The following is a 23,157-nucleotide window of genomic DNA, read 5'->3' on the forward strand; positions in this document are numbered from 1 at the left end:
ATAAGCCGGCTTTTGGCGTGCTATTATCATCCATCGGTCTTCTCGTGCGCTGGTTTTCTCACGCGCGGATTATCTATTGGTCTTCTCACGCGCTGGATTTCTCACGCGCTCAACAACAGGGTATATTGTTCAGACTCGACAAATATTTATGACGGGTTCTCTCACATGATCAGAGTATCATATTTCTCAACTTCGACAGGGATCTTCCTACGTTATTCGGGTATTCTTGCAACGGTCTTCTGATTCATCCAACACAAAGCATTTATATTGCTTATCTATGCAAAATATTCAATATAGGGTATTCTCAACGCTGGTCTTCTTATGCGCCCAAAGAAATGGAAATTATTTATCTTTGTCAACATTCAACAAACAAGAAGGAAATTTAATTTGGAACTACAATTCCAAAGTCAAGGGGAAAATGCTTATCTTTGCTTTCTTAAAATACTAAAGCTCTTATGTCTTCATGATTTGCAGGGATTAAGGAAAACAGCACAGCGCTGGCTTTAACAATACTTCGCTGGTTGAACACGAAGAATACCCGCTTCAACCAGACTAGGGGGAGTAGCTGATGAGGACTGAAATATGCACCAACGCTGTGCTAAACATAAACGGGAATATTTCTAATTATGATTATTATTATTATTGTTATTGTGGTTATTTCTGATATTTGGTACAGGATTGCCCTGACTCTCGGCTTGGCTCAGCTCGGCTCCGCTTTCCAGATTTGATGGTTTAATTTCAAGATGTAGATTAGAATAACGGGGCTTGGGCTTGATTCATTGGGCTAATGGGCTTTAGGGGGCCCAAGGGCCTTAAGTTTATGTTCATACTTATAAATAGGGCTTTGGATGCATAGATTAGGGGGATAGTCATTTTTCTAGCCTCAACTTGTAAACTGTAAAACACTCTCTCAATTATAGTGGAAAGCCCCCAAAACCCCGTGGACGTAGGTCTTCTCGACCGAACCACGTAAATCTGGTGTCGTTTACTGCTTTCTAATTTAGGTGTTAGTTTCTCGTTTCGCCAACTTTATAGTCTGGCCAGAAAATACACCAAATTTCAATTTATTCTCAATTATAACATGATCTTATTTAGATTATTTTTCATCATAGGTGTATTAATATTTATTGTATTTATATTAAATTTTTATGTATAAAATATTTTTATACATAGGGAGCCTGTGCTCACAATTCCAGAAGGTTGCATTAAAAGTCGCCTTAGGAATGCTGAAGAAATGGGTTATAAGCCGAGAGAGTTTGTAGTTGACCTTAGCAATAGTACCAGCATGCAGGCAATGAATAATGTAGTACATGGGCGTTGGTCGGATGAAATGGATGACTTTCCTATTTTTTGATACTGAGATGTTTTGTTTTACGATCTCCTTTGGAGTTTCGTGCCCTTAGTCTGCGTCTTTGTGCTTTCAGGGGTTTTTTTTTCTTTTCTTTTATAATAAACCTCAATTTAATAATATGTATAAAATATTTTTAATTGATTGATTAATTTTTATAAAAATTAAGTTAGATGATTAATTATTTCATAATATATATATATATATATATGTATATATATATATATATGTATGTATTTTTAAGCCATCAATATAATATCTTGTTTATATATATATATATATACATATATATATATATTTGATTTTAATATTCTATTAATATATTATATATATAATAAGTATTTATTTATTTAAATTGTGAAATTATAAAATATTAGGACCAATTAAAAAAATTACATACATATATAATAGAAACTATGTTAAAAAGTAAATAATATTATATATTATTTACATATAGATGTATATTTATCAAATATATATGTATTTATATATAGTATATTGTGAGATGAAAAGAAAATTAAAAATATATGTATTAAACTTGATATTATTATACTAAATTAATTACAAGGTCATGTTATAATTGAGAATAAATTGAAACTTGGTGTATTTTTTGGCCAAATTATAAAGTCATGTTATAATTGCTATTAAATTGAAAATTGATGTATTTTCTGGCCAAATTATAAGGTCGTGATATAAACCAGAAAATTGACAAATTATATGTATTTTCTGGCAATAACCCCTATCAAAAATATCATGAACTAATGAAAAATACTCCCTCCGTCCTGTTCCAAATGTCTCATTTCTTTTGGGCACGAAGATTAAGAAATGTGTATAAAGTAGATAAAGTGGGTATAAAGTAGATAAAGTGAGTTGGTGAAAATTGTTTAAATATTAAGTATAGAGAGAGAGTGTATTGCCAAAAAAGGAAATAAAACATTTGGAGTGGGACAACCCAAAATAGAAAATATGACATTTAGAGTGGGACGAAGGGAGTATCAATTAAAGTCATGAATTATTGATAATTCATCAAAAACACTGGGGATAATGTTAGTTTTCATTAAGATTAATTATGATTCTATCATGATATTCGACGAGTCACATCGATATTTCAAAGCGAAAAACAACTCACGAGATTTTTGATAAATTATCCATAGTACATGATATTTTTGATAAAATAAAAATGATTTGGAATTTGAAGTAATATTTTTTGTAATAAAAAATAGTTGAAATTTGAAGGGACATTTTTTCAAAATTATTGCAGATAGAAGTTTGATCAAATAATAATAATAATAATAATAATAATAATAATAATAATAATAATAATAATAAAACTTCAAAGATTTGGCAAAAACAAAATAATTCAAGGATTCAATAGAATTCAACAGAAATTCGAAATCCAATAAAATTAAATACTCCAACAAGTAAATTACCTCCAGTTTGGAGTTTGGATCCATCGCTATCATGCGCCATACAATCAGTAGCGCCTCTCTCTCTAATTTATTTTAGCCATTTAGTTTCAATTACTGTGATTTGTCACATTTATTCATCTCATTCTATTGGTTCTCAAATTCACTCACTCCGCCCCTATAAATATGCAAAAGAATAACATAAATAATTGAGAAAAAGATCCCATTTTTATTCTGGGTTTGAATAATCTTCACCCTCTAGATTTCTTCATAATTCTCCTGCTCGTATTTATCCGCCGGAAAATCTGTTCGCAATTGCAGATGCAGATTTTTGCCCGGTGATTTCTTCGGTCGAGATCAATTCAGATCTGTATGTATATCATCTATCCATACGAATCTGTATCTATGGATTTCCGTGCGTAATATATGTGTGTATATATTATATAGCGGCTGCGACTGTTTAGCTGTAGTAAATGCGTAGGCTTTTGTTGATTGGCGTTGCTATATACATAAATTACTCCATATTTGACCTTCTAGTTGACTGCTTTGTGGATAAATGTTTTTGACTTTTTGGTGAAAGTGTGCTACTCTGTTCAATTTATTCCTTGTTTATTTCGGCTGTTATGGTTTTGTGAGGTAATTTAACTTTAGTGTGGAAGGAAAATTCACATCCTCTGTTGCTGTTGAATCTTTCAATTATTTATGTCTTCTTCTCTTTGTCGTTTTGTGGCAAGTTCTGTTTCTGGGATATGCTTCCTTTAGTTGATCTTGAACGCTGCTGCATTTCTTAGCTGAGAAAGAATCGATTTGTCTGAATTATTTTGTGACTGCAGTTTTGTTTTTGTTTTTTTGGATAATTTGGAATTATGTGAATTTGCAACTCTGTTTTTGTAGTCTTTCTATGGTGTTGTAGAATTTAGAGGGAAAATTTGGATGGTTTTGTTTGATATGAATTACTGCGGCAGGTGAATTATGGTGCAGAAATAGGTGGGGGTGGTGGTCAGATGAGAAGAACTGATGTTATTAGCTGTAGAAGGAGGCGGCTTTTTCTCTTCTTCAGCTTCTGGATATAGTAAGGGATTGACTCTTCTTCTATTGGGTCAGAAAAACGAGGGGGAACTCATGAGAGTAGCACCGTGGAGCCAGTACCAGTTGGTGGACCAAGAGACTGATCCTTATCCTGATCTCCAGCTGGCTCCTGGGAAGAACCGGCTTGTCCGCGGGTGCGCCTCCTTTGTGTGCTTTGGTCGCGCTGCCGCAGGACATGAAAACTCTTCTCCTCTCAAAGTGGGACCAACTCAAAACCAAGAAGTTTTGCCGGAGCCTGTAGATATTGATGAGAGTAAAGATCAAGTGCATTCTATTGATCCAGTTGATTACAATGAAAATATTAGGACGATAGTTAGTCTTAAGAGTAGCTTGAAGAAATCAGCAAATATTAGTCCAGTTGCTCGTGCTGTTGATAGTGGAAACTCCAACAAGCATGAAGTGGACAGAGATGTTGCTGGTCAATTGGAAAGGAGGAAAGTGCAGTGGACAGATACAACTGGGGGAGAGCTTTTTGAGATACGAGAATTTGAGATGAGGTAACAAGAGCTTCTGGTGCATAATGAATGCCTACAATATTAATTAGTATGTGGCTGTTCAAAATTCTTCCAGATTTTTCATTTGCTTGTTTATTTGTTATATGTGGAGCAGTGTGATGTAAAAGCCAAATCTTTCGTGCTGGCTATCATTTTGTGTGTTGATTCTTCTTGAATTTCGCTCCAAACATTTTATTATAGAATGTGAAAAGTACTTCTACCAAAAGGTGTTTTCTTCTTTGCTTCTTGTCTCTGTTTCAACTGTATTGTTGTGGAAACTCAAACTTTGTTATCAATTTGCTAATTTGGTTGCAAAAAATTATGTTTAATGAGGGTGTACTTGAAGTGCTGGCTGCAAGCATGCTACTACAACATCAAAATTTTGCCTCTATTCTATTGTTCTTGCCTGATCTTCATGTTGTCTATGTATGATGTCTAAGGCAGGGCCAGTATCATCTGTAATTTTATTTGGTATCCTTTATGCAAACTCAGTTTATTTATGATTTGTTTAGGTGTAGTTCTAGAAAGCAAGGTTGTACGCTTAGGTTGATCTGGTATCTGCTTTCATGTAAGGTATTGCTTTTAAGCTCATCTTTTTTAATAAGTCAAAGTTCATATCATGTGTGCACTTTATGACAAAAGTATATGTTTTGATACAGAACATGTAGTCCAACAAATGATGAAGTGGGTTTTAGTAGGCTTCCTTTTAAAAACAAATTAAACAAAGATCTCAGAGAACTACGTTGCCAGACATTATAAATGACTACTAAATTTTAAAATACCTACTTGCACATGACCATGGGAGCTTTCAATGAAGAGAAAGCGTATTCCAAACAGCATTCTTCGCTTTCCTGGAAGTTTGGTCAATATAAGGTATATAGGTTGTTTGGTTGGGTCTGTAATCTACGTCTTGGATTGTCCTTGTGTAACATTATACTATGACATGCTTTAGAGTGTTGACCTTGTAGCCAACTTTAGTACTCATATGCCAAGTCCTTTCTTTATCCAACTGTCAATTCTGTCAATTTTCATGTGTTCTTCTCTGCATGTGTATTTTCACTTTCCTCTTTCTAATTAAGGGTTTCATGTGTTCTCAGTGAAGATGGATCGGACAATGAATTTGATCATGGGACTACAAAGAGTTGCTCATGCAGAATAATGTAGTCTGTCATCTTAGGTGCTTATGGGCTCGATTTGTACTATGGCAAGCTTTTCATGTGTTACCTTAAGTCCGAGCAATCAAAGCAGTGGTTTGATCATCCCTTAGCTCTGTCATCAGATGACTGGAAAAAGGAAACTTTGAGGTAATGCAAGATGCCTATGGCTATTCTCTGGTCTGTTCTGCTCATATTCTTGCTTGCATCCCGATTCTGGCACAATGGGCTTTTTTAGTTCCCCTTCTTGATACTCATGTGCAATACTATGTTTTGGTGTTCCTAGATTGTTATTTTGATGTAGAGAGGCCTCCTGTCATCTTCAGGTGAGCCAAGAGCATGGATGAGGAATATAGTCGTCTCGTTCTCCTCTATCTCGTCTGTTGAGGACATCGGTGATGAGTTATTATTTGTATTTCGTAGTTGTCGATATGAAGTAGAATTTCATTTGAAAAGCTGTGTAAATTTTGCTTTGATTGATGCTATATGGAGGATGGAGTGGCATATACATTTCCTTATCACTATTTTTTCTTTTGGAAAAACCTTTTCTTCATTTTCCAATCTTTGTTTGGCTGTGAATGGTGATTTTGGTGCTATTCTTAGTGAAATCAATAATTTTAGTTGTTATATTGGTTGAGTGGAATGAAGGGCAGTGACAAATTTTTCTTTGAAGGAAGGATAAACTCTTTCTTGATGATTGCTGCTCTGTTTCATGACCTTGTAAAACAGGCTCAAATTTGTGATTAAGCAATATGAAAGGGTGATTTTATAGCTCCTTTTTTACTCTTTTAAGTAGCAATTAAAGTTTTTGTTTTTTTGTATGATGAAATTGAATAAGGGGCGAGTGGAATGGAATGGATGGAGGAACGGAATGATTATTCCAATGAGTTGAGGAAGGAATGACTTTTGCCTAATCTAGTGGTATTGGTAATGGTGATTTTTAAGAAAATACTACCAAATAGATGAATGGAATGGAAGTAGGTATCACTGTGTCTTAATAAAATTATAAATTTATTCTTATAGCTCCAATTCTATTAGAAGCTATATATAGGGCAAAATATTTCTCCATCTTCCTTCAACCAAAAACTCACACATGAAGATCTTCAAGGTACAAATTCAATAATCGCTCAATGCTCTACACATGAACTAATAAAAGATGGATTATCCATTAACCTAGGATTGTCTATAAATACAATGTATTCTCATAGCTTACGTAGGCATTATCAACTTTTTATTCATTTGTACTCACAATATTCAGCAATACATACAATTCTCATTTTCGCTCTTTCACTGTTTTCTCTCTTGTCTTACACTCCTCAAAATTGTTCGTATTTGACTAAGCTTATTTTAAAGAGCTTATAAGATGTAATTTTTAAGAGCTTATCAACTCTCGTGGAAATTATGAAAAAATGCGATAAATATCATGTTTTGTCTATTCAAAACCCAGAAATTGGAGCTTTGAAAATGAAGAATATTAATACAAAACCAATAATAAATTCAAAATCGGATCAAAGAGAGGAGGACATTTATCTTTTATTTATTTATTATTATTTTTTGTATTTAATTATTTTAAAATAAAAGAGGAGTATAGCCCCTCAAAAAAAGAGGAGTATACCAATGCAATCTACACAAGACATGAAAATATTTACGTAAATCTGGCAATCCGGCATGCTAGCTCGAATACATAAGATTCAGGATTAGGACCAAAATCTGATTGGTTTGTGTTGAATAAACTGTAAGCTTAATTGGACTGGTCGAAACTAAGCTAGATTTGGTTGACATCCCTGATTCCCTATAGCTATGTAAAATTCTCACTGAAATTCTTACTTTCTCTTCATTTATAAGTATATCCATGTTTGTTTTTAAATTATATTTTTTCAATAATTATTGTATAATTTTTTTTACTGTCATCTCTTCTTCATGCAATCCTTTGTATGACATTATTAATAAAATAAAATAATGTAATATATGTAACATTGAAACAAGAAATCTGGTATTCCATTGGGATGCTTATTGGTATATATACTTAGTTTCTTTAGACAAAAAAGCATTGAATTTCAAATCACACCAATATTTTACAGGTGAAATTAGTCATACAGACTCAAACTTCAATTCTTTAAATGTACAATTCGAGTCCAAGAATAATTTATCCTTCTTAATTATTGTAATTTTTAGACTGAATAAGCACCTTGAGTAACAGGTTTGGATAATGCATTTTATTTATGTTTTTTTGAATAAGAGTAATTCATTTAATTGTACGTATAAAATCCTTTGTGTTTCCCCACAAATTTGACCAAGCATGAGAATGTTCACAAACTTGGCCACATCTTATCCACACATTCCCCTCTTTCAAAGCAGCATTGAGTCACCATCTTCTTCCTTCTCCCCCTCCAGTCCACACAAAACCCTCATCACAATCTAAACAATCACAAAGAAAAAATGTCAGTTGCTTCATCACCTTCATTTCCATGTATCAAACTCCGCACCCCATCATCATCATCTTCTTCTTCTTCACCAGCTGCCTTGAGATTTACCGTAAGGAGCTCTCAAGCTGACGGCCCTTTAAGAAGACCCACCGCTCCCACGCCGGTGAAGCCGTCGCCGCCGTCACCGCCGGCCGCTCCCACGGCGGCGACTGTGGCGGTGCAAGACAAGAATGTGATAACCTTGGAATTCCAGAGGCAGAAGGCTAAGGAGTTGCAGGAATACTTCAAGCAGAAGAAGCTTGAGAAAACCGATCAAGGTCCCTTTTTTGGCTTCATTGCCAAGAACGAAATCTCCAATGGCAGGTAATTTCTTTTTTTTTTTTTTTTTTTTAATGTTGTTTGTGAAAATTGAAGTGAAGTTTGGGAGAATTTATGTTGGTAGTTTTGTAAGAAGATACTGAACTTTTATGTTGACAAATTTGCAATTTAATTGAAGGGCCTGTAAATAACCTATTTGTCACACACTCAGCTATTGTTGTAGTTTTGTTTAATATGAGTAGAAAAGATTTTTACTTGTCAACACTTAATATACACATTTTTTTACCAAATCTTGCATTTGTTTGAGGAACAAGTTGAGCATAGATAAGAGGCAAGATGGGTTATACCCCATTTGATATAGCAAAGACATATTAAATACTAGCATATATTACCCTTGATCTCATGACACGAATAGGTAGTTTTTATTAAAGGGTAAATTTGTGTATTCTTATAAGAAATGAGTGGGTTTTTAAGTGCATGCAGTTGTATATGCTAAATAAGTCTTTGAAATGAGCAGATGGGCAATGTTTGGTTTTGCTGTGGGAATGCTAACAGAGTATGCGACGGGCTCAGACTTTGTGGACCAACTCAAAATCCTCTTCTCCAATTTCGGAATTCTTGATCTTGATTGATTTTTCATCTTCTCTATTCTCTTTGTAACGCCTTCTCTTCTTTTCTGTGGTTTTGAATCATTTGTATCAATGACACACATTTTTCACATACATAATTAAACTCACCTCATCCATATGTATATTTTGGAATATGTCTGCTATCTTCCCAATTTGATTTAATTCCATTCGATTTCATTTTGAATTGCCTATTTCTCGTGCATAAACAATAAAGAGCAGAAGCAAAACATGAAAATGTTGGGTTTTGGTTTTGCATTACAACTTATCTAACAGGCTAAAGATCATTCTAGATCATGAATATTTACTTGGTTTTTCATTAGATAATTTTGTGTCGTTGAGAGCGACCAAATAGGATTGAGTTAGTTATTACAACAAGGGTATTATTCATCATAACATACATGTGTGGAATTTACACAAAGCCCTTAAAAATCATAGCGCGCCTCCTTTCCTTCTCCAACCGAAGAGACCAACACATTGTCTGAATTCCTAACTGAACAGTTGGCGCGAATTTCGCCCTGACTCCCTGTCAGCACGCCCAGCTGCGACATCTTGATCATGGCGGCGACAAAGTCTTCGAAGAACAGAGTCTGGTTGATGGCGAAGGCGGTGACAGTGGGGCGGGTTCTGGGATCGGTGTAGAGGTCTTGGTCAGAGGTGAAGAGGCCCTGGCGGTTCATGAGGTCCACGTAATACTTGTTGTCGAATGTGTTGGGCGACCGGAGGTCAAGGACGGTGGTGTTGCTGGAGTTGGCGGCCGGGCACGTGGCTTTCAGGTTGTTGCCGAATGTTTTGTCCATGGAGGGGTCCTGACTGGGATAGAGGCGGCTCGGTGAAGGAGGTGCAGTGGGCCACGCCGATGGTGTGGCCGCCCGACAGCGCCACCACGTCCGTGGCGGTGAAGTTCTTGGTGCCCAGGGATGTGAGGAGGGCTGAGGTGTTGCTCGACGGTGGTGGGAGGTTGGCTAGGGTTTCGTTGATGGTGGCGAAGTTGAGGGAGTCGCGCCGGCCTAGAGGAATGCTGTAGTCAGGGCCGCCGGACTGAAATACGTACATTTCCAGATTTTAAAAATATCCCTTCTACATAGAAATATACTATTTCTATTTCTTTGCACACAACTTCATATTAATAAATTATTATGTTTTAATAATTGTAATAAATTTCATAATATACAATAATTAATATAAAAAATTGAATAATTGTTTTTTTGATGGTTAGTATAAAACTGAAAGTACATTTCTAATTAATATAGCAATGGAAGATAAAGTTATATAGATTTTTAATGTATACTTGATGAATTAATATATTGTCATAGTATTTTTGAGATTTTACTTTGAAGGATTCATCTTGATAGATAAAACTAGTAAGGTTAATCCCTTGTTTACTTTGATGGATTGAAACTTTGGGATATCCCAATGTCCTTAATTATTTATATCATTTAAGCTAGTTTTACTTGATTCTTATCTCGTTGAAAATATGAGATTATAGAAATCATACTCATAAGGATAAAAATACTCAATCATGCAAAGAAAACACCTCCTTAGTAGAAACATGAAGCTAAACCATAAATATTTTTTTTATGTAGCGATAGGATGAAATTAGAAAGAATTTTTATGTCAATTATATTCATGCAGATTTTTTAAAATTATTAATTAATACTGACTCCGTCCCAAGAGTGTCCTTAGTTTGTTCGGTACAAGTTTTAATAAATATTGTGTAAATGTGTTGTGAGTGGAGAAATGAGTCCATTTTTGTGAGTGGAGTGGAGAAATAATGATGTGGTCATGTTCAAAATTGGGTTATGCATACTCTTGTGTGACAGACAAAATGAGAAAGTAAACATACTTTTATGGGACATAGAGAGTGTATTATATTAAACGTGTAGAAATATAACAGATGAAATCAGATAGAATTTAATGTATATCTAAAAAATTACTAATATATATATATATATATATATATATATATATATATTCTTCTTAACTTATTTTATTGGATAGAGAAATTTATTTATAAGCTTCATCAAATAACTATAAATATATATCAAATAGATTTAGCATAAAATATAATGAATTAATATATTCTTAGTATAATATATCATTTATAAAATTGTCTTTGAAATAAAATACTCCCTCCATCCCAAATGAAATGTCTTGTTTCTTTTCGGCACGGTTATTTAGGAAAATGTTACTTATATTATTAAGTGGTATGGTGTAGAGTTGAAAAGGTGATGTGGGTCCCAAAAATTCTACTTTTTATGGATAATTTTTTCCATAAAAGGAAACGAGACATTTGAATTGGGACAACCCAAAAAAGAAAATAAGACATTTCATTTGGGACAGATGGAGTATGTAATAGGGATCAGATATATTAGATAATATATATTTTGTGCCTAAGACACTTTTTATATTAGTATGAATTGATAATAATTAAATGAGAAAATATGGTAGAGTTGGTTTCCTATGAGACCAAATGTATGGAAATGACGGGTCAGATTGGGGCTAGGGCAGGAAATGGGTTACTTTTATGGGCGGACCTTAAAAGTAATTATTGTTATAAGAAAAAGTAATTACTGATATAAAGAAAGGTAATGTTTCAAAAACATTACTCCCTCCGTCCCAACGAATGTGAGGCGTTTCTTTTGGGCAAGGGATTTAAGGAGCTAGTGTTTAGTAAAAAAAGTGAAATAAAAAAGTAAAATTAAAGAGAAAGAGTAAATGAAAAAGTAGTTTTAATTTATTCCAAAAAAGGAGACGACTCAACTTCGTTGGGATGGCCCAAAAAGGAATATGACTCAATTTCGTTGGGACGGAGGGAGTACTTTTCTTCATTTCGATTATTATACCTTTCATCACAATACTAATTATTTCGAATAATTCATATTTTTCAACCAGTCCTGACTAGCAGAGCAGCGGAGGATTACTTCGAATAACTCATATATATTTTGGTATGAGATTATGAGGAGAAAAGGTACATACTTCATCTGTCAATGATAAGTGTGGTATTTTTATCATTTTCATCCTTTCACAATAAGTGTGGTATTGCCATTTTACTTAATTCACACATAATACTTACAAAAAACTTATCTTATAAATCATTTATTTACTTGATTGGACCATTTTTCTTCACTCTATATACATCTTTTTATATTTTTAAAAGAAAAATTGTGCCCTCCTATCATACCACACTTGTCGTGGAGAAGTAAGGGAATAGTTACATACTAACCATATCCCGCTACATTTTCATTACAAACGGGAGAGTTGTTTCATTTTGTTTGAATGGAGAAATCTTTGTGAATTAATGTTGCAGGTCAAAAAGGTGTGTTAAATGAGAGACAAGTAGCAACCAACTACAAAAGCTAATTAGGACAAAACCCCAACTTAAACGTGCATTAAATAACAAGTAACTAAATAAATTGGACCCGCCCCCAACATAGCATAGATCTTGATTCTTGATTCTGATTGTTTACTTTCCATATATGTTTGATTGATACGTGACTGTTGTTGATGGTATCGTATTACACAAAAATACAAGAGAGTGTAAAACTTACGAGGAAAACAGCATCACGCGCAGCAAGGGCCACAATATCCGCACAAGACACAACCCTACCGCACTTGTCATGAACCCTCCGCCTGAGATCGTTGATAATCTTGAAGGCCTCCGCCCTCAGGCTCAGGTTGGGCGGCGCCGACTGCTCCCCGGGCCCGCTCGTCGACCCATCTAGCAGCACCGACCCGTCGCACCCCTGCAGCTTGAATCAATTAACATGATTTACAAGAACTAATTAATGCAAGAAAGGATTATATATACTTGGACAAAGCAATCATGGAAATGGAGACGAAGCAATCCGGCAGCTTGGGTGATGTCATTCTTCAACACTTTGTTAAGCTGTTGTCTGACAATAGGTTCCAAGTTGGGACATGAAACATCATAGTAAGTCCACGAAAGGCCTCCCTCACATCTTGCACACCTCAAAATGACACAACTGCACACTAGCAAAATCATACAAATTGTGGAAGCCATGTTTGAGTACATGCAAATTATCACAATATTTTATAGCCCTCTAAATATGCAATAAATGAAGCCAACTATATATCACTACCAAACTTGAGCCCACCAAAAGTTTTGATCGTATTAAACACACATTTGAACCGTGAGAAGTTATCCTATTGTCTCATGTGCAGCATATATATATATATATATATATATATATATAGATATATAGAAAAAGATTCTGTTAGAAGCACAAATGTGTTGAGAAGTGAGAAGCAATCTAAATTAATAAGTGTGAACAAGTTAGTACATTTTAATGAACATGTCAATTAATTTTTATGAACGCGCGTTTGGTCTGGGGTTTGATCCCTGGCGGTGGCATATTTTTTAACAAATTAAATAGATTTGTATATTCATCAATTATATTAGTATGTTCAAAGAATTTATTGATATGTTCATTAATATCATTTCTTACGAAAATCAACTTCTCACTATATATATAGTGATGGGCTAAAATAAAAACACCTCTTAAAATATAAAATAGGAATCATTTTCAGCCCTTAGATCATCAAGATCTACAATTGATTCATCATATTATTGGATGAATTCATGGTTTCGAGTTCGAATCTTATAGGTAGCATAAAAATTATTTTTCGCAATTCATACAGTTAAACAACAAATTCATATTGTTCTATATAGAATTCATGCATTTTAGCTAGTTCGTATATCATATGTTAAGAAGTGTTTATACCCTAATCCTTCGCTATATATATAGACTAAGGGATCTAGTGAAAAGGCGAAATATGGTGACAAATGAGAATGAATTTAGATGTTCAAATTTGATGGCTGATATATATTACTATAATTTATTCAAATTTGTCGTGTAAAATAAAAATAACGAATAAACCAGTATAAATCTATAGATAAGCCAATATAAATCTACGAATGTGCTGCTTGATATACATGAATAGTCGTTCAAACTTGTGTTCGAATTCTGGAGAGGATGAAAATTTTACTATATATATTAACTGACTACGCTATTCGTGTATTACAAGCAACTTATTGTTTGATTTATATTGACTTATTTGTTATTATCATTTCTAATGAAAATAATCATTCTCACCGTAATCTAACCACACACAAACACACACACACACACACACACACACACATACACATATATATATATATATAAATATATAAGGAAGGGCTACCGTGAGAGCACCTCTTAAAATAAGAAATAAGAACTAGGAAAAATATATAAGTTTTATGTAGAACACGTATGAATTCGCTGTATAAAGGTATGAATTGCGAAAAATAAATTTTGCTACCTTTGGGATTCGAACTCAGTACCATGAATTCATCCAACATGATGATGAATCAACAGTAGATCTTGATGATCTAAGGGCTGAGAATAATTCTTATTTTATATTTTAAGAAGTGTACTTAGTTTAGCCCTCCCTTATATATATATATATATATATATATATATATATATATATAGGGAGAGGTTCAAATAAGAACCACTAAATAAAATTAGAACGGAGAACCATTTTAAGCCATTCGATCATCAAGATCTACGGTGGATGAATGCAGATCCTGGGTTCGAATCCTGAAGGGAGCAAAATTTTTATTATTTTCGGATGCATTAAATTTAATAGCGAATGCATTAATTTATATAGCAGATGCATTGATTTTAATGGTTCTTATGTTCTCACGATAAGTGTGGTTCTCATTATAACCACACCCTATATATATATATATATATATATATATATATATATATAAGGGGCCGCTCCAATGAGACCCCCTAACTTTAGTGAGATCTAGGGCACGATCTGTGGTGTTTATTTTATCAATCCTATGGCTGATATTGTATCTGGAGGGTGATTTTTTTTTCGCAGGGTTCGAATCCTGGAGGGAGCAGAATATTTTAAATTTTGTTATTCATCAGTATATACTGCATTGTTCATCAATATATACGGCCTTGTTCATCAGTATATAGGTCTTATTCATTACGAATTTTTTAAATTTTATTTTTCATCAATATATACATCTTGTTCATTAGATATACGTTTTGTTCATTAGTATTATATGTCTTATTCATTGTACTCATGTTACACGAAAAATAGGGGGTCTCACTGGAGCGCGCCCCTATATATATATATATATATATATATATATATATATATATATATAGATATAGATATAGGTGGGCTATAATAAAAACACATCTTTTTGTAAAAACTAAAAACGGCTGAATTCTATGTAGAACACGTATGAATTGGTTGTGTAACTGTATGAATTGCGAAAGGTCCTGAGTTCGACTGAATTCTATGTAGAACACGTATGAATTTTGCAATTCATACAGTTACACAGCTAATTCATACGTGTTCTACATAGAATTCATACATTTTAGCCGTTTTTAGTTTTTACAAAAAGATGTGTTTTCACCCTAGCCCACCCCTATATATATATATATATATATATATATATATATATATATAGGGAGAGGCTAAAATAAAAACAGTTCTTAGGCTATATAATAGGAACCAATATAATGCCTTGGATTATTAAATTTGATGGCCTAGATTAATCCTAAATATAAGCCCTATCATACATGCCATTTTATAGTAGGATAGGATGGTAATTTGACTTTGAATGTAATTAATTATTCCTTGATTTTAGGGATTCATGTTAATTATTTGATTTTTTTTTCTTATTTTTTATTTTATGGTGTACGAGAATTCATTTAATTTACTTTATGGTTGTAGAAATTCATAATGACTATGTACTATATAGTTCACACGAACGTTGGTTATAATTCGTAAATCTATTTGTTATTTTTAATCTATGTTTTAATTCACATGATTCACGTATAGTTCGTCATGAGTATACTTTTAATTCAGACTTATTCATTATTTATTTTATTCCTGAACCAGTATGAATTATTGTCTATGTTCTGCCATACCTTTTAATCTATGTTCTAATTCACATGATTCACGTATAGTTCGTCATGGGTACACTTTTAATTCAGACTTATTCATTATTTTTTTTTTAATTCTTGAACTAGCATGAATTATTGTCTTTGGCATGAATCATGTAAATTATATAACTGACACGTATAGTTCGTCATGTATACACTATTAATTCATACGTATAATTCGTCATGTGTACACTATTAAAATCCATCCGGTTTGCGTTAATTGATTATGTTGAAAATTTGTTTTGATACACTAAATCAACGATATAGTTCAAGCACTCTGGTGTCAATCATAACAAATCTTAATTTCCTAAATTAATGGGGCGCAATTTATGGTTTGTATTGTTAAAAACGGAAGGTCAGACTTCCAATACCTATTTTATCCTTCAATTAATACGCGTATGAATTATAAAGACAATTATTGCGAATTTCGTGAAATTGAAAAGATCAAATCTGAACCCTTAAATTACTCTAGATCTATGGTCATGATTTATTCCTATTTTATAGTCTAAGGGTAGTTTTTTGAATAGCCCTCCCCTATATATATATGTGGGAGCGCTCCAATGAGACCCCCTATATTTAGTGAAATCTTAGGCACGATCTCGTGCGTTTATTTTATCAATCCTATGGCTGATATTGTACCTAAAGGGCGAATTTTTTTCTCAGGGTTCGATTCTTGAAGGGAGCGAAATATTTTAAATTTCGTTATTCATTAGTATATACTGCATTGTTCATCAGTATATACTGCCTTGTTCATCAATATATACTGCCTTGTTCATCAGTGTATATATATATATATATATATATATATATATATATATATATATATATAAACACTTCTTAATATATAAAATAGGAACCAGCTAAAATGTATGAATTTTATGTAGAATACGTATGAATTTTCTGTTTAAATGTCTGAATTGCGAAAAATAAAATTTTCGCTACCCTTGGGATTCGAACTCAAGACCATGAATTCATCCAACGAGGTGATGAATCAACCGTAAATCTTGATGATCTAAGGGCTAAAAATGGTTCATATTTTATACTATAAGAGGTGTTTTTATTTTCGGGCAGCCCTATATATATATATATATATGTGTGTGTGTGTGTGTGTGTGTGTGTGGAGAGAGATGTTCAAATGAGAATAAAGAACAATTTTCAGTCATTCGATCATTAAGATTTTACGGTGAATGCATCATCTTGTAGGACGAATGCATCACCTAGATTCGAATCTTGAAGGGAGCAGAAAAAAATTACTTATACATTAATTTTAACAACGGATACATTGTTTTCATGTTCTCGTGAAAAAAATACAGTTCTCATATATATATATATATATTGTGTATCCTTTCATATTACTTCAATACCTTTTCTATTGGTTTATTTTCATTGGATGTAGTATGAGCATAAATTTATTGAATTAGATAAGGTGATAATGTTAAGCCAAAGATGGTAACTTAGTGGAGGAAAGAATGAGAATCTTACCTAGTTGCTCCTTTTTCAATTGGGATTCTTTACAAACAGATAAGTTTATTCTAGTTTTCGGATGAGAATTGTGGGGTGAATTAATTTCCATTTTCAATATCGTGTCGTCTAAACTAAGTTAGAAGTTAGTACCAATTAATTTCTCCTTCGTCCAAAATTTGTTTACAAAACATTAGATAAACTTACTCCTTTGCACAATTTTATTAGTGAGATTTTTGTCTATTATTGTAATTAAAAAAAATAGGCTTGAATAGTACGGCGCTCAAAACTGATGAGGTACTACTATGTGAAGGAAGGGGCCTCCTCGTGTAGCTATAAATTATTTCCCGATAACTTTTAGTTACTAGTTGTAGAGTGTGTGAATAAATGACTCAAGATATGTCAAAATTTGAATTTCATCAATGCATTGGAGGTATGACTGTTGTGGTACGCATAGTATTATCGTACACGGATAAAGTTTAGGATTAATTGTATTTTATGCTCGAACTTGGAAGCTATTTGTAAAAATAGTCAGAACTTTAAAATATACAAAAGAATTAAAGAATAGTTTAAACTTTGAAGTCGTTTGTGAAAGTGACCTGAACAATCGAAAACACGAAAAAATGACCTAAACTTTGGAGTCATTCGTAGAAATGACTTGAATTTTAAAGTCATTTGTATAAAAATGGTCTGAACTTTAAAAAATATGGCAAAATTGTTTGAATTTTGAAGTTATTTTTAAAATTCGGATTTACAAAAATCTAAAATGCCCTGAACTTTAAAAAATCGAAAATGATTCAAACTTTCATAAATATAAAAAATGACTTGAATTATGACGACACAGAAACCCCGAAGTCTATATGAAAATTATGTGAGGACGAGACTCCAAATTTCATGGCATTTTTTCCTATTTTTAAAAATTCATGTCATTTTTACAAATAATTTCAAAATTTAGCCTATTTTTTTAATATTTAAAAGTTCGAACCATTTTTACAAAGGGTTAATTGCCTATAAATACACGAACTATACCCAAATTTTGGTTTTCGACCAAATCTATTTTTTTTGTCAAAAAATACATAATTTTTTATAGTTTTGGAATTTGACCTAAGCCGAAAGTTCGCCAGCTAATAAATTGATTGTTTGAATTTTGATGGGCAATTCAAAGGTATCGTTAGAAAGCTCTTAACGTTATCTTTTTAATGATACTTATGTTGTTGGGTTTTGATAACCAGAAGTGGTAATAAAATAGCATGAAAGTTGAGGTTACGAAACTCTATATTTTTTCTTTTTTTCGACCACTTCCGGTGACCAAAACACAACAATATAAGTATCATTAGAAAGATAATGTCAATAGCTTCCCAACGGTACCTTCAGATTGTCCATCAGAAATCAAACAATCAAGTTATTGGCCAACGAACTTTTGGAGTCAGGTCAAATTCCAAAAAAATAAAAGTGTATGTATTTTTTGAACAAAAACATAGATTTGGTTAAAAACCAAAATTTGAGTATATTTTTTGTGTATTTATAAGCAATTAATCCTTTTTACAAATAACTATAGAATTCGGATTATAGACTACAATTAACCCTAAAATTTATTAACAAATCCACGATGGCTTCATGTTGTAAGAGAAGGAAAATATAGACATAAATAAAAAAGGCAGGAAAAGCAGAGTTGAGGAGGAAGGCCCCTGCATCTACGGGGACTTGAAAGAGCCTACTCAAATTTCACTATTTTAGTAAACTCTTGTAATTTATGGCTTAGCTAAACCTACTAACTACTAAACCTATTTAGCAATATCATCAATTTCAAATCGATTTAGATTATAAATGACTTTAGGTTTATATCAGCAGCTCAAGTTTCCGAAAATCTCTGTTCCAGTTTGGAATTTGGTCTCTTGTGACAAATCAAAGTATGCACGTATCAAAATGCGAAAAATGGGGAAATTCACATGCTCTCACCAATCAGCAACATTTTAAAACCATATGCTATCAATAACTCAAGCACGACTTTTAACTTTATAAACATATAATTCAAGAATAATATACAGGGTAATTAATCTACGGAGAGTTTAATTAAGATAAGAGGTTTATACTTGAGTATTTTACACGTTAGGAGAAGGGTTAGATTTATTTTGGTCAACATCCTATAAAGTATTGAACTTCATCAAATTCCAATTTTATATATTAATTTTAAAATTTGACATGATAATTACTGGACTATTGATTTAATTTGATTTTACTAACGATCAAGTCCGACTAAACTTATCGTTGATATGACTAGTCAAATAATTGACGTGGCAATATCGGAAAGAGAATAAAACGATATTTTTGTAATCAAAACAACGTCATTTTCTGCTTAAATTGCATATACAACCTTGGAAGATTAGGTGGATTCGAAGAATTAGATGACGAAGAAGAAGTCATTCAAGAACCAAGCAACTTCAGCCATTCTCGCTTTCTCTCCTGTCTGTCGCTGCATTGAATTCCAATTCTTTCTCTGATCTTTCTCTCCAATCGTCGCTGCATTTTAAATAGAAAATTGTGTTACTTGGTAAGTACAAACGACGTCATTTTATTCTCCATCTGATTATACCACGTTAATTATTCGACTAATCACGCCAATAGTAAAAAATTTTGGAATTTGTTAATAAATCAATAGCTTAGTTATTACCGCACCAAACTTTAAAATTGGCGTGCAAAGTTCAATAAATAATTAACCATGTTTATAATAATTCAATATTAAATTATATTATCTTTTAAATAGATATATATTTGGGGAGAGTGGTTCAAATGTCACGACCGAACCTAATTAAGGATAATTAAGCCGGGAAACCGTGACTAATGGAGGGATATTAGAAGCGGGGTAGAAAGGGGATAATTAAACAAAGAAGGATCGCATTTCATCAATTAACAAAAGGGACATTTATAATATAACAAAGGTTTAGTCGTATAGACTCAAATAACTAGTAAGTTCAGATATCTCTGACTTAGCCAAAATAACATAAAACTTCTGAGTACGCAGCGGAATAAGGTTCTGATTACATGTATGAAGACATGTAACCCTAGAGTTCATTAATACATAATAAGACAAAAGAGTCCCGCTCGTCACTTCATCACCATCGGCAGCTGCTCAACCTGCACATTTAGAAATATATGCAGGGCTGAGTACAAAAGTACTCAGTGGGCACATATGCCTACTATGAAATATAACATGCTTCGTAAAGTTGTAAATTGTCATGCCATCATACACAGTACAGCAAGGGAGTTTTTCGCTAAAAAGGCCCAAGCTTACTAAATTCATTTGTGATTCTTAAAGTTCGTCTGCAGACTAAGTTCTCTTGTAATCTATCATATCTGGAACTGTGTGCCGGAGAGGTGGCCACCTCTCACGGACACTTGACCGGCCAACCCGCTAGATGACTCACGGTCACTGGTGTACACTAGCCCTGGCAGGATAGCTATCAACTGCTCAGGACCCGAATTCGATTTCATAATAACTGGCAAAGCCACATCAGATAGATATCATACCAAACATTGAAATATTTATGGCAAGACAACAGTTGAAATAATTTTCAGTTCAAAGATTTTGCAATGAAATAACTGTTCAAACATAACATTAAACTCATTTGATATATATGAAAGTAACCCACCTGATAGCAAAGTTTTGCTAAGGTACTCTAACTCCTTGTGTAGTTCTTACTCTTGCGCTTGACCTTAATCACGAGAATATAAAATAAGACATTGCCTCAAGGAAAATTCTCAATTAATGAGAAAGCGTAATTTAACTATGCATGAATCTTGTATGCATGAACTAACATTTTCGAACGATATTCGGGGCATCCTACTATTTATCCTCGTTAATAGATTTAACTAACTTCCGTCCAACGCGGTCGAATAGAACTGTGATTCTTCCTTTCCCATCGGAATATTCTAATTGTAAAATAGATCTCGCATTTGTACTCGATCGAAAATAAAGAACTAACTCGGCTTTAATCGAGGTGTGATCTCGTAAAAATTATCGGGCTTTTCAAAATTTAATAAATAATTGAAAACATTTCTCTTGAGTTAAGAACACCAACAATATTCTTACTCGTCTTTCTTTAATAATTGGATTTATAATTAAAACCAATTAAATACTTTTATTGCAATTAAAAATACAATTTCATGTCATGTTTAGCATATAATAAGAAATTTTACTTAAAATATGCACATAATAATAATACAATATTATTATTATTATATAAATCATCTTTTGAGAAAAATAATTAATTAAACTAAATAAATAGTCTAATTAATAAGTATCCATTTTTCTTTGAACTGCAACACAATTAAATAATAAGGTAGCCCATTTCTTATTAAAAATCGGCCCAAGACTCGGCCCAAAATAAAGAAATAACACGGCCCAGATGATTTAATTCGGCCCAAAATAGGTGCCCAAAATAATTAAAAGCCCAAGTAAAATAAATGAAGAGGCCCAAAACTAAAAATTTTCGGCCCAACTGAAAAAAAAACAAGGCCCAATCATTTAAAATTTGAGAGCCCAACTCTCTTTCTCTCCCAACAACTCTCGGTCCATCCCTTTTCTCTCTCAAGGAGTCGATCTCTCTCTCTAATTTCTCAAATCAGACGCCACCCAATACCCCTCTCTCTCTCTCTCGATCAGCCCCCAGCCGAGGAGTACGCCGCCTCCAATTCCGGTCGTTCTAGTCGGCGCTGCGCCTGAGCCCGCGCTCTTCTCCTCTCTCTAAATCATCTTCTCCACTGTTCTTCCGCTGAATTCGTCCATGGCAAAAAGGCGAGCCCTGAAACGAGCCCTAACTCAAGAAGTCATCGCCGCTGTCGCTGCTACTCCTTCGCCCGGAATCGGCGATTCAGCCGGCGCTCTCTCATCCTGTCATCTCAATTCATCAATTCCCCAACATAACTCCCCCTATCTCCAAAATCGAAAACACATCGCAGCACCACTTCTTCTTCCTCGAAGATTCACCGCCGCCGCTGGCACCTTAAGCTCCGGCGAAATCGGCATCAAGTCGTTGGAGTACCGGCGAGCAGGGGAGGGTCCGCCGTTGCTGCTATCTCCGGGTCGAAGGTTTGAGCCACGCCACGCTGCTGCTGGATTCGGGCGAAGGGTACTCCGCCGCTGCTGAAATCCAGAATCGGCGAGAGCCATCGCCGAGGTCGGGAGTCGTCTGCCTTTCACCGCTCGACGCCGCCGACGCTGCTGTCCCCGCGAGTTGCCGCCCACTCGACGTCCTTCGGCCCAAACAAACAGGGCAGTAGCCCCCCCTCATTTCTAAAAGCTAAGTTCTTATACCTCTAATGTGAAATTCGATAGACTGTGCTGTGTGGTGAGGTTCTTATGGTAGTGGCAATATGAACTCATGAATATGAACTCATGTTCTTTCTAATCTGAACATAGGATGAAATATTGATATATGGTGATATAATGTGGTTGTGTTACTCTACTCTGTATTTTGCATTCTTATGGAAATTAACTGAAATGTGTTGTTGGTTTTGAGCATGTAACATAAGCTTGAAGTAAGTGAGGTGATGAATACCTTAATGTTTGGTTGGCTGTTGTTGAGGTACTAGATGAACTGGAATAGCTCTGAAATAATTTAACAGTTTTGCTCTTCAATAAGCGCAGGTGATGCTAAGGAATAAGGTGGAAGAAATGTAGCCAAAGTTTACCTTGAAGTGGCAGAGTATCGGATGAAGGTCCCTGCTTCTCCAAAGCTTCTAAGTGTAAAAATGAGGAGAGTGGTGAATTGAGACTGCAGTGTGAGGTTAAAGGAGAAGCTGTTGCTAGGCACTTGAGTGTGTTGGAGAAGTTGTTGTAGTGGGTCGACAAATTG

At 33.9% G+C, this 23,157-nt stretch overlaps 3 protein-coding genes across 36 annotated transcripts; 2 read left to right on the forward strand and 1 right to left on the reverse strand.

Annotated features, from left to right (window-relative positions):
* The first annotated feature begins 2,786 nt into the window (after window positions 1-2,786).
* On the forward strand, window positions 2,787-6,033 carry LOC131011142 (uncharacterized). Of its 34 annotated transcripts, none has more exons than XR_009096747.1 (6): window positions 2,853-3,124; window positions 3,720-4,340; window positions 4,850-4,910; window positions 4,997-5,210; window positions 5,435-5,641; window positions 5,818-6,033. XR_009096747.1 is itself a non-coding variant. In XM_057938926.1 (4 exons), the coding sequence occupies exons 2-4, from the start codon at window positions 3,772-3,774 to the stop codon at window positions 5,494-5,496; spliced, it is 687 nt and encodes a 228-aa protein (XP_057794909.1). In that variant the 5' UTR covers window positions 2,847-3,128; window positions 3,720-3,771; the 3' UTR covers window positions 5,497-6,033. The 34 variants fall into 34 exon arrangements, 14 of the variants coding, with proteins under 14 accessions (XP_057794918.1, XP_057794912.1, XP_057794909.1 ...); XR_009096748.1 differs by having other exon boundaries at window positions 5,440-5,641; XR_009096759.1 differs by having other exon boundaries at window positions 2,854-3,124; window positions 4,850-4,905.
* Window positions 6,034-7,769: 1,736 nt separating this feature from the next.
* Window positions 7,770-8,998, forward strand: LOC131010038 (light-harvesting complex-like protein OHP2, chloroplastic). The gene is made up of 2 exons (XM_057937433.1): window positions 7,770-8,280; window positions 8,753-8,998. Exons 1-2 carry the CDS (start codon window positions 7,931-7,933, stop codon window positions 8,865-8,867), a joined length of 465 nt encoding a protein of 154 aa, XP_057793416.1. The 5' UTR covers window positions 7,770-7,930; the 3' UTR covers window positions 8,868-8,998.
* A 150-nt stretch (window positions 8,999-9,148) lies between these two features.
* LOC131010037 (peroxidase 12-like) lies at window positions 9,149-13,011 on the reverse strand. Its single transcript, XM_057937431.1, is given in 4 exon segments — window positions 9,149-9,691; window positions 9,693-9,902; window positions 12,413-12,607; window positions 12,673-13,011. Coding segments are annotated over 4 exon segments (1,035 nt in total). The 5' UTR covers window positions 12,898-13,011; the 3' UTR covers window positions 9,149-9,286.
* Window positions 13,012-23,157: the final 10,146 nt, after the last annotated feature.

This window comes from Salvia miltiorrhiza, chromosome 2 (genome assembly GCF_028751815.1).
Source record: "Salvia miltiorrhiza cultivar Shanhuang (shh) chromosome 2, IMPLAD_Smil_shh, whole genome shotgun sequence".
NCBI lineage: Eukaryota > Viridiplantae > Streptophyta > Magnoliopsida > Lamiales > Lamiaceae > Salvia > Salvia miltiorrhiza.

What these genes read in the sequence shown, in the direction of transcription:
- LOC131011142 (XM_057938922.1), top strand. Translation starts at nt 3,772, where the DNA reads ATGTTATTAGCTGTAGAAGGAGGCGGCTTTTTCTCTTCTTCAGCTTCT. An exon ending in ATACGAGAATTTGAGATGAG is followed by an intron (nt 4,341 to 4,849) that starts GTAACAAGAGCT and finishes TGATTTGTTTAG; the next exon opens with GTGTAGTTCTAGAAAGCAAG.
- LOC131010038 (XM_057937433.1), top strand. Translation starts at nt 7,931, where the DNA reads ATGTCAGTTGCTTCATCACCTTCATTTCCATGTATCAAACTCCGCACC. An exon ending in AACGAAATCTCCAATGGCAG is followed by an intron (nt 8,281 to 8,752) that starts GTAATTTCTTTT and finishes TGAAATGAGCAG; the next exon opens with ATGGGCAATGTTTGGTTTTG.